At 39.3% G+C, this 12,167-nt stretch overlaps 1 protein-coding gene across 5 annotated transcripts in view; it reads left to right on the forward strand.

Moving 5' to 3' along the window:
- The window catches only part of MYO1B (myosin IB), a 203,599-nt gene that overhangs the window by 106,934 nt on the left and 84,498 nt on the right, over positions 1 to 12,167 (forward strand). For all 5 annotated transcript variants that reach the window (XM_056111658.1, XM_056111657.1, XM_056111656.1 and 2 more), the window contains exons 5-7: positions 5,069 to 5,173; positions 8,435 to 8,481; positions 11,028 to 11,091. In XM_056111658.1, coding sequence (XP_055967633.1) covers positions 5,069 to 5,173; positions 8,435 to 8,481; positions 11,028 to 11,091 — 216 coding nt within the window. The remainder of the gene's footprint in view (positions 1 to 5,068; positions 5,174 to 8,434; positions 8,482 to 11,027; positions 11,092 to 12,167) is intronic.

The raw sequence follows: 12,167 nt of genomic DNA on the forward strand, positions 1-12,167 counted from the left end.
ACTCCTGCATCATTATGCTTTATGTCTTCCCATGTGGGAAAGCCCCTTTCTTAATGCACATGCTTCACATAAATGATCAGATTTTGTGGCAAACTTTCCAGAAGCAAAGTAACACACACATGGTTGTTTTTGACTGAAAACATTGCAGTCAGGACTCTTTCTGGAGCCAACTCATGCCTTCTTTTAAAATTGTGACACCCCTGGTCTTTGTACAGTGATTGGAACAGTTTACAGCTTCCTGTCGGATCAGTTTGGATGTGCTGCAGCTGGGTCATTTTACAGCACTGCAGGCTGTAGTACAGCTGAGAGGGAGGCTTCCCTGTTGCAGAGCTCTAGTTTAATTGCACACAAGCATAGCCTCATTGATTCAGGAAGTTTTTTTGGTCACACTCCACAGTGCACAGGGCTTACTCCTGACTCTGCACTCATGGATCACTCCTGATGGGTTTCAGGAGATCATATGTGGTGCTGGAGATTGAACCCAAGTTGGCCATGTGCAAGGCAAGCACCCTTCCCACTCTATTATCCCTCCAGCCTGATTTAGGAAGTTTTACTCTCTAGGTAACAACCATCTAGACCCTTGTAAACCCAATCTTTGGAAAAATTTAGCCAGCTTAACCCAAGAAATGGAGAGGTATAGAAGTACATAAAAATATCAGTAGGTGTGTGAAATGTGTGACACTCTATCTTGTATGGCATGTGGCTTATGTGACACCGATGGCATGTATCTGAATTCATGCATACCTGTTAAATTATGAATTACTTAGAAGCTCTGTGGGAAAGACCCCCCCGCAGAAGAAGTCTTGCTTATATTCCTGTGGAGCCTGCTCAGTTGACATGCAGAGATTTGGATGTCTGTGCCAGTCCTTTATCTTCCTGGGTCGTAGACGTTTTTCATTGAAATGTTTGTTTTTCCCTTCCCATTCACCTACTGTGAAATTCTCATTTCATGATGGTTTGTTTTATTAAAAATATATAAAATGATATAGTGAGATGGTTATTGTATGATTGTACAATATTTATTGTGCTTTTTTGCATGATGCGTATGTAATTAGTTACAACCTAGGGCAGGATAACTGGGGAAACAGATTAAGTGCTCCTACTTGAACAGGAAATTAGAATCCTTAGAAACATAAACTGACATCTTCTACTCTTTTCCTATCTTTGCAAGAATGAATTTTGTTAGAGACAATGATTGAGAATTATATTTTAGAAGCCATTAGTGGAATATCTAGTTAACCCTTGATTTCCTACCATTTTCTGTTGAGGAAGGTTTGACTTGCTTATTCATTCAGTCTTTTGGGCTAGAGTGATAGTACAACAGGTAGGACTTTTTGCCCGACACTTAGCTGACCTGGATTTGATCCATGGTACCCTATATGCCCTCACACACACACACACACAGACACACACACACACACACACACAGCCAGGAGCAGTCCTTGAGCAAAGACCCAGGACTAAGCCCTGAGCACTGTTAGTGTGGCCCAAGAAAGCAACAGACAAACAAAAAACCAGATTGTTCAGTCTGTTTTGAAAGTGAATGAATGTTAGCATTCAAGTTACATTCGTACATGTATATGGATACATATTAAGGTCCTCAAATGAGAAGTGATGAAAATGGGGCTGGAATGATAGTACAGCAGGTAGAATCTTTGCCTTGATGTATCCGAGCCAGTCTCAATCCCTAGCACCCCATATGGTCCCTTGAACACTGCCAGATGTGTTTCCAAAACAAAACAAATTATAAAGAATGAGTAACTTAAGCACTGATTCTAATTATGCTGTTACATATTGTCAGCTCATGTTTAAAAATGGCAATGCTTTTCAGAATTTCTCATACACATGAAGAATATACACATGAAGAATTGTTTTTATCATGTTATAGACAGAGTGACAGTGCAAGTGCAAGACACTGTCATTGAGACGATTACTGACCAATATATTGATAATACACTCAAAAGTATTGCTTTTTTTTTAAATTCTTAGTTTCGGGCTGTGCTTGTCAGGATCATGTTTAGTTGGCCTCATAACAATCAGCGTAATTAAGAATTGGATTTTGATATGAAGGAGTTAATTTAATTTTCGATTTGCCTTATTTCTCATTCATAAGTGTTCTTACATATTTTATTTGGATAAATATGTAAATATTAAATGCAGATCTAAATTTATTTGAACTTTGACACAGAAGAGCCAAAAGGAAATGAATCAGAAGTCCTCATGAGATAGATGCTATTTCCTGTTTCCAGCATGGTGAAATATGAAAATAGTCCTTTTAGCTATGTTGGACCTTACATTGGTGTCGTGAGGGGATTGAATTAGATTAGAAGGAGAGGTTTTTCCCCTTTTAGATAGTAAGATTTTGAAGAAAATAATTTTTTTATTTGAAGAGGTGGGGCAATTCTTGGCTGTCTTCAGGGTTTACTCCAGACTCTGAGCTCAGGGATAACTCTTCATGGGGTTTGGCTGATAATATAGGGTGCCTGGGATTGAACCTGGCAACACAAGACAAGTGCCTTAGCTGTTGTACTATCTCTTCAACCCAAGAAAATTATTATTAATTCCAATTCCCAAAAATTAATTATTAAAATAAATGAACTAATATAATTTCTAAAGCTCTGTTTGCCTGCTGTACTGTCTTTCTGGCCCCTAGAATAACATTTTAATAGCATAGAATTATAAGAATTATAGTATAGTAACTATACTAAAAATCTTTATTTGAATTATTTAAATGTTCCAGGTTAATAAAAGTGAGATCTAATTTTCATTTAACTCATTTAAATATCTCAGAAACATGGTGGTTTATATGTAATTGTCAGCCAGGTGATACAAGCCCAAACGAAATTTCAGAAGATATGCTTCTGGAATTTTAAAACATATTTGACCATGAGAAAGCTTGATTTCATTGTATTCTGGCTCTAAGAAGGTCTTTGAGCAGGCAGCTAACCTTTTTGTTTGTTCTGAGGCTACACCTGGCATTGCTCAGGGTTATTCCAGGTTTTTGCACTAAGGAATTACTCCCCGTGGGCTCGGGTTACCATATGGGGTGCTGGGGATCAAACCTGGGTCATACATGCAAGGATCAAACCTAGTCATACATGTATTATCACTCCAGCCCAGGGCAGTGCAACTTTTCTTTTATAAGCTAAATTTTATTTTTATAAAGTTGTTCACAATAATTCATTTCATTTAATATTCAAACACCAACTCCACCACCATTGCACTTTCCCACCACCATATTTCAGATGTTTCTACCCCAAATCCCAAGCCGTGCCCCACAAAGCAGAACCGAAATAATTTAGTTTTATAATGCTTGTTGGGCTGGAGCGATAGCACAGCGGGTAGGGCATTTGCCTTACAAGCGGCCAACATGGCCGGCCCGAGATCGATTCCTCCGCCCCTCTCAGAGAGCCTGGCAGCTACCAAGAATACCTCGCCCGCATGGCAGAGCCTGGCAAGCTACCTGTAACATATTCGATATGCCAAACACAGGAACAACAAGTCTCATGATGGAGACATTACTGGGCCCACTCGAGCAAATCGATGAGCAACGGGAGGACCGTGTGAAATGCTTGTTATGAATAGTCCACTAAAAATGGTCCAAAAAAGTTTCCTTATAGGAAAGTGTGTGAAGATTGTTGTATTTCATCCTGGAGCATTTGAGCCCTAGTGTAAGAGATTACTAACATGTTCGTTAAACCCAATCAAATGGTGTGTGCTACTCTTGGTACATCAGTGGTGTATAGTATGGGAGGTTGCTCCAGGAATTCTGAAGTTTAGAATACAGCAGATTCACTCATGGGTGAAGCCTATGTTTATAGCTCGCTTTCAGGAGCTTTATTTCTGAGTCTCTGGATCATAGCAGTTGATGAGATTATATGGCATCGGGGCAGTGTGTGGGTGTGACTGCCAAGCTACCGGTAAACTTAGGAGATGGGGGCAGAAGGCCAATTCTCACTCGAGTGAGCTTGAAGATTTCAGTCACAGGTCCTGCATACCTGGGTTTTTCTGCAAATTCACTCATGGGTGAGGCTCATTCTAGCCCGTGGAGAACGGCTGTGAGCATGGTGGCAATTGAGTTCTGGAGGTTTTCGGCTGCTGGGGCTCTGTTGGGGCAGGGAGGGAAAGTCGTTCCCCCTCAGCCCCCCTTCCCTGGAGAGTAAATTCTTGCTCCACACTAACTCACCTCAAGAATCTCTGGTTCGATTCATGTAATCAGACTGAATGATCCAATCATACCAAACCTGTGAGCAGTCTTCACTATCCTCCTGTAACTCCTTCTGCAGAATATGTCTCTGACCCTGGCTAAATGAAAAACTACATAATAGGAATTTTTCATCTGCACTCAAAACTCAGGGGGTCAACCTCAATCTGTTATAGACTAGCTTGTGAGTAGTCACTGAAACAGGTTACCAAACTGCATATGGTCTAATGTTGTCACTCATCATCTGGATATAATAGCATCCATTTCACGGGCTTGTGAGGGTCAAACAAATGACCACATGTAAAACAGTTAATGCTTTTAATCGGAGAAACATGAAGCATTACTTGAGTTTACGGCTTGTGGTGCTGAGAATCAGTAACCGTTTAAGATAATGGCACATACATGCATATACACATAAAAACATATACATATTTTAGAAGACAAAGTAAGTTCTTTCAGGCACATGATAATGAAATAGAAAAGTGCATGCCAGTTTCTCTTGATCTTATGGGGTTATGGACTCTTGATCTTATGGACTTATAGACTATGGATTATGGACTTCACTCTAACTAAACCTCAAATTTCAGACAAATGTCAACATCAGATTGCCTGGTGTTTAGTAGAACATAATCTCACAGTATTGCTTTTTAGAACTACAGTTGATATAACAGTTGAACAGCAAACATGGAAGACAAAATGGATGTCTCTTGAATATTTTTAGAAGGGTTTGGAAATTAGACTCACTCCCAGGAGTAAAAGCAATTGAAAACCAGTATTAGTGGCTTTTTCTCCTGATTAACCTCTCTGCCCAAACGTTAAAACATGTCTCCTTAATGTATTAATATGGCTTGTTTTCATCCACAGAGGCCAGCAAGCTAGTGATGTCCTATGTTGCAGCTGTTTGTGGAAAAGGAGCAGAAGTCAATCAAGTCAAGGAGCAACTTTTACAGTCCAACCCAGTCCTGGAAGGTAGGATTTTCTGTGTGTTGGGTCGTTGAGATACTTGTCGCCAAGTCCATTGTTCAGGCACTTTAGGAACCAGTGTGCTGGGCAGTGAGCCTGAAGGAGAGAGTAAGAAACAGATCCCTGCTCTGCCTAGCCGAGGGATTGTATCCCGGTAGCCCAGCCCTTGGCATCTTGAGCTTCATAGAGTGAACAGTTTACTTACACCCCCAGGAGCTTTACCATTTACAATCGTTTTTCTCTTTTAATGTTTATTGAACTACTTAATTCTGTATTGCTTAAAAATAATCTTAGTATTTGACTTGATGGCTAGGGAAAACTTCATAGGAAAGAACAAGGCTGTGGTCGCCGGGCTCTTTTTGTCATTCAAGAAAGCAACGTGCCTGGTTATTTCTGCTATCAGGGAAACCAGGACTATGCCTGAGAAACACGTTAGGGCCAGTTTTTTTCAGGGTCCCAGAAAGCCTGTACATAACTCTCGAGGTCAGATTTTGAGGTTGGTTACCTGTGTATGTGGGCTCAGACCACCATGTCAGAATGCCATATGCCAGACAGTTACACCAAAGAAATGACTCAACTCTCTCATTGAAGTCTGAGGTATAGGTACTGACAAGGTGGGTTTACTGCTGAGTCCTTTTGGCCTGTAGGGACCACTCTTTGTTTTGTGTACACATGACCTCTGATTGTATAGGGGGGTGGAAGATGAGGAGGGGGATAAGGAAAGCCTCCTGAGTTCATCCAAATAGAATTGCCTCCCAAAGGCTTCATATCCAAATGCTGTCTCATATGAATTTGCGGGTGGAACATAAACTCTTCAGATCACAGTAACATCAAACCAACGCAGAGATCACTCCTCTTATAATACCATGGATGTTAGCATAAATATTGGTATAAAAACTTAAATTGGAAACAGTAAGTCATCTTTTCCTATTGATGGCATGCCACCCTCCTTTGAGAGGGAGGATTGGGCCATACTTGATGGTACTCAGGGCTGACTCCTGGCTCTGCTCAGGGATCACTCCTGGTAGAACATAAGTGGTTTTGGAGATCAAACCAGGGGTTGACATGTGTGAGGCAAGATCACTACCCACTGTACTATATCTTTAGTCTTGACAGCAAGTCCTTAATGTTGCTCTCTATTGTAAGCATGGTCTCTGCTGTCATTTAACACAGTCTTTGGGTCAAAATAGGGTTATTGGTATAGAGTAGGGCTGTTGAGTGCTTCACAGTATTATTAAAGCATCCTTCCCTTCTACTCAAAAGATGCCCCTCATTATTAATATTGAAAATGTCTCCAGAAATTGGCAGGTCTCCCAGAGTTACTACTGATTAGAATATTTGCTCTAGAGAAATCATTAGGTTCAACCCTTTGTTCTAAGTAATGTAAGGTCAAGATTTAACATTGGGGTGGATGGCGTACCCCATCCTGTGGAAAGGAAAACCCTGGGTCTTTGGCTTTCATTACTCAGGCCTAATTTATTCTTCCATTTTATTACAAGGAAACATCAGCGACCTTTATAGTGAACTAACTGGGAGACGAAGACCCAAACATCTCTTGCATTGATCTAGTTCTTTCCTCTCAGTATTTCAAAAATGATGCTATTATACAAATAATTAGCATTTTCATCTTACTGTTCCAGTATTTGACTTCTTGTTTACTGACTATTGGTTAGGGTGTTATTTGTACATTATATTTCTGTTTTTGCTTTTTTAAGAATGCCTTGATCTAAAGGAGCAATACTGGATTGTTACAGCTTGCATCTGTGATTAGAAGCTGGGCCTTTACTCAGTGGTATTTGAAACTAGGTCTCAGTGTAGGAAATAGAAGCAATGTCTACATGGCCATGTATTATCTTTTATGGGAATGCTTTACTTTATAACTGGAACTGCTACTGAAAATGAGTATTTAGAACAATGAAGTTAAAAAAAACAAATGAGGAATGTGTCTCAAGTGTTCTATAATGGAACACTTGTTTTTGGTTCTGTGGTTCACATAAAAGACTTCAGTGTTTGGTAATGTGCAGCTCAGATTTGCTTGATGAAAAGATGGTTTATGGCTTGCAAATGGTGCCCCAAAGAAAGTGTATTTTGAAGTAATTCCTTCACTTGCCCTTGACCTTCAAGGCACAATAAACGGCCTTTTATGTGTCACTATCAAGCTAGACTTTGGAGTTATTGCGAGGGGGCTTTTTTTATCTTGACACTCCTACATGTTCACACCTACCACAAAGGAGTAGCCTGTGAAAACATGGGAAAAAAAGTCATGGTCTTGAAGAGAATGAGGTCAGCCCTTACCTTTGTCAAGGTTGCACATAGTGAGTGTCTCAGTTGGTGGTGGCCATGGGCTAAGCACGTGAGTCTCTTCAGCTGCGTTCTCATTAGTGAGTCTTGGACATGTGTACCCTTGTTCAACACAGCACCTCAGTTCATTTTCCACCAAGAGAAAATGTGTCAGAAGTACCAGCCCATCTGCTTGTTCCAGGTGAATTCTATGATACAAGGACTCTCCCAGTGTTGGCGTAAATTTTATACTCATACAGTTTTATCTTTTTGGGGTGGAGGTTGTAGACCTGGTGGTGCTCCATGTTTAGGGATCACTCCTGATCCTCCTCATGTTTGGATTTTGTATTATGAGTGAATTAGATTTCATGTTTGGCAGGGGAAACTTAACTTTATTGAGATAAACACTTTGATCCTATTGAAAAACATAGTAGTTTATAAATCCTATTGAAAAATATAGTAGTTTATAAATGTTATTGTTTCTGAATTTTAGAATCAGCATGTAGTCATTTTTAAGTAACTTTATTTTAAAATTAAACAATTTAAGGTTTATCTTGCTCTTTTTTCTATCTGGAAGCCTTAAGAATTCCACTTTCACCTTTTGTAGCACTATGTAGTTGTCTCTGAACTAACCTTTTACGCTGATGATAATGCTGGACCAGCATAGAATTCTTGCCTGTTAGCATTCGGTTACTGTCAAAAACAGTAAGAAGTGCTGAATAAAATAAGAATAATTAGAATTGAAAAGGTTAAATTTATACGAATACTTCAGAATTCTATAACTCATTTTAAAAATAAAATTATAAATAAGACATGGATACTTTAACAACTTAGGAGTTCTGTAAGTTTATTTCTATGGAAATTTTAGACAGAATGTAATTGTTACAAGTTGCATTTTCTAGGATGTATAGATACCATTTAATTTTAATTTATCTTTATGCTTAAAATTATTTTTTCCAATATCTTTATATATCTGTTTCTTTCTAGCATTTGGAAATGCCAAAACTGTAAGAAATGACAACTCCTCTAGATTTGTAAGTATTTGTATAAAGATGTGTTAACAATGATAATGAGTTGATATATTTAGACAGCCAGTAGGTATTTAATATTTATTAATGCCCATGTTTAAAACCTAAAGAATATCATTTCTATTGTCCTGAAACTTGTAGAAGAACTATTTTTTCCTCCCCCCACCCTTTCTGGAATTTTTCTTTTTCTTCTTAAGAGTCATAGGCTATTTTTCTTTTATCTGTACTTGACCATATAGGATGCCAGGGATCGAATCTAGGTCAACTGCATGCAAGGCAAGTGCCTTACCCACTGTACTGTCTCTCCAGCCCTTCTTGTCTGAATTTTTATATGTAGAAATGATCACTCAGAATCAGAAACTATTAAATAGAGAAGGGTAAAACTGGGTGTTGAGTTTATGTGTTCTAGAACTCGTCCTGATTTCAGCAGCACCACAAATGGGTTGGGGGTGGGGGCAGTCTTCTAAAACATCATGAAACATCATGATGCTCCAATCAATTGACTCAGCAACTAATGGGACAGGAAGAGTGGATGGAGCAAATTGTAAAAATCAAGGCTGATGGATGTTTTAAGTTTGGTTGAGTTGGGAAATGCTAATTCTGCTAATGTAAACCTTTCCGGCCACATCTCAGCATGCATTGCCACATCAGCCACTGGGATCCCCCAAGCGGGGATGTGCTCCTTAGTGCCTTTCTTTAGTCTCCAAAGAAACAAACACTGGGTGCAGCTGGGAGAAATATGTTGACTGTGATGGTGGCATTTTGAAATTGGTCTCTTCTTCGGTTTAAATGATTATATAATAAAGGTTCATTTGTATTGTAGCTCTCTTAAATGCATTCTATGAGGCCATTTTTCATCTTTCCCACTTCCTTATCTGAGATCCTTCTTGCCTTTTCTCTCCCTTTTCTGCTTTTAGTGCTCTCCTGTCCCCCAACCCCAGTTGCCTTTTCCTCTCTTGCTTAAGGCAAGAGAATGACCCCAAGTGGGAGAGAGCTTTAATAGTTTATAAAGTGGAACACTGAAATTCCTCCTTCTCAGGCTGTGAATTTTTTCCATTGGATTAGCCCCTAAAGTTGTTGTAACTGATTTGAACCGTGCTTTTTCCTGTTGTGGTAACCTGGCTAATCTCATTATATAAATAGAGTGAGAAGCCAGTATGGAGAGTTAGAAATAATTCCTATAGATCATCCTTCTTTTGTGGGTTAGAGGTTTTATTTTTGCTATTTGCAAATTACGTATGTATACACATACTTTTCAAAGTATGTGCAAATATATTCAGTCTACCGATGACAAAAATGCAGACAGTATTTTTGCTGAAAGAGTCATTGCTGCTTGGTGATAATTGAAACTAGTGAAAGGTTAGTGGGTGATCTGGCTTATTAAGTAACTTCAGATAAATCCTGTTATAACATGGGTATTAGGATATAAGAGTTAATACTTGATTATAGGCTTAAACTTTTCATCCAGTTTTCAGTAATTTCTCTGCTTTGTCATCTGTGACATGAACACTAATGTCCTTAAATTCCACAATAAATTTAAATTTACTCCTGTATATAGCAGTAATCTTTTACTCCAAGGTTCTGGCTTAAATCTCATTGCTTTTTGGTTTCCTGCTGCTCATCCTCCCTTTCAGTCTGCATTCAGGGTTGATTTCTTTCTGTTCTCTTCAACGTTCTTGTCTTTACTCTCAGGTGGTGCTGTTACACCTACTTCACAGCAGTCACCCTCATCATCATCATTCAAGCCCTCAGCCTTGGTGCCTCACCTCTTCCTCTGTATACACATCCTCCTGAGGCACTGGGAGAGTCTGAACTCCCAGCTCATCCCCACCCACCTCTGCTCTAGGTGTGTCGCCTGCATTTTCCAGAAACATTTATCAGAGCCATCCCCAGCTTGGATGATCAGTTCCTGACTGTCTCAGGAAGTTGCTCTTACTCTCTTCCTTCATGGCTGCTGTACTTGGGTGTCCTCTCACCCCACAATATCACCGAGTGTCACTGCCTGTCAGTTTCCTAGGCCATGTTTCTGGACTCTATTACCTAGATCAAAAGTCAAAGAGTAATTCTGATGAGTCTTGGATTCTGAGCTGATCTGACTACAAAAATCATGCATTTTGTATTCCATTGCAACTTTGTGTTCCATTTTATTCACTCTCCAGCATTAATTCGGTATTTTTTGCTGTAGCTTCAATCACATTTTACCAGTGTAAAGTATTTCCCAATTAGTGTCTTTATAAAGTATGTAATCTCTTTTTATTCGCCCCTGATTTTAGTCTTGATAAGCACATATCTGAACTGGGAAAGCTACATGATGGCTCAGAAGATCTTTTTTTAAATTAGTCAACAGGGTGCAGTTTGGTGTATTTGCATCAATGGTGTATTTGTTATGAATTATTTATAGAGGCCTATTGTTTTGCATCATGATTACTTAAATTGTGTCTCTCTTAATTACATTTAAACAAGTATATAAAAATAAGGACATAATGTGCTATTATCTAAGAAGTTGTGCTAACTGAATATTTTGAAACACTCACAAAGTCTTTCTTTGGCAGGGCAAATATATGGACATTGAATTTGATTTTAAAGGTGACCCACTGGGAGGAGTGATAAGTAACTGTGAGTATTTAATTTCAATCCTCTTGAAAAAGTTCAGAATAAAAAATTAAATACCCAACATTTAAAATAGAGTATTTTAGACACTTGGATCTTCAAGAGGCAGAGATAAAAATAGGTTTCCTTTTCTTAGACCTTTATATGTTTCAGACTGTCTTGAAATAATTATTTTGAAATCTTTTTAGAATGTAAAGTCTTCAAATCTTTGACAAATGTTTTAGAAGTAAACACAAACTATAGTCCAGAGGTTTTGCAGGTACTGCAAAGAGCTGGAGCATATGCCTGCATACACTACACAAGGGTCTGAGTTTGTTCCCTGGTACCATGCCCTGTTCTCTCCCTGCCTCGGTTCTCCCCCATAGAAACCCTGGGTATAGCCTAGGTGGCCCCCTGCACTGCTGTGGGGGCTGGGCCTGAGCATGAGCCCTGAACAAGCAGGTACACATCAAGAAAGAAGGCAAGGACGGAAGGAGGGAGAAGAAGGGAAAAGATAGGAGAGAGAGGAAAGGGGGGAGGCCACACCCAACAGTGCTCAGGGCTTACTCCTGGCTCTGTGCTCAGGGATCCCTCTTGGAAGGCACAGGAGACCATATGCGGTGTCAGAAAATGTTACTTTCTTTAATAAAATTTTTCTGTGATTTAAAAATATATAAATTAGTGCTAATTTAATAACCTATTCCAGTGACATTTATCCAAGATGAATAGATCTGTACTTAAAATTTCATTGTGAAAAACTTTATCTTCATTATATCATTGAAATGTGATATGTCTATTTGTCTAAGTACTAATTTATTGGCCTCCTTCAGTCATAATTTGTAATTAGGGAAATCAGGTGTTATTTGTCTGGTGAAGTACTTAAGATCCTGTGAAGTCAGCTTCACAGAGAGGTGACATAGCGGAGCCGCTCTCTAGGGCTTGCTGTAGGGGCATCTCTGCTGCAACTGGATCCTGTGGTCAGTGCCATGGAGCCGGGCACATACAGCTCTACCCATTGCTCAGTTTAGAGCATTCGCAAGAATCACTCAAAGTTTGCCCTGCCCTTGCCATATTATCCTCTTGCATCCTCAGGGTGTGTGAAG

The sequence above is a fragment of the Sorex fumeus genome, unplaced genomic scaffold (assembly GCF_029834395.1).
Source record: "Sorex fumeus unplaced genomic scaffold, SorFum_2.1 ptg000014l, whole genome shotgun sequence".
In the NCBI taxonomy this organism is placed as follows: domain Eukaryota; kingdom Metazoa; phylum Chordata; class Mammalia; order Eulipotyphla; family Soricidae; genus Sorex; species Sorex fumeus.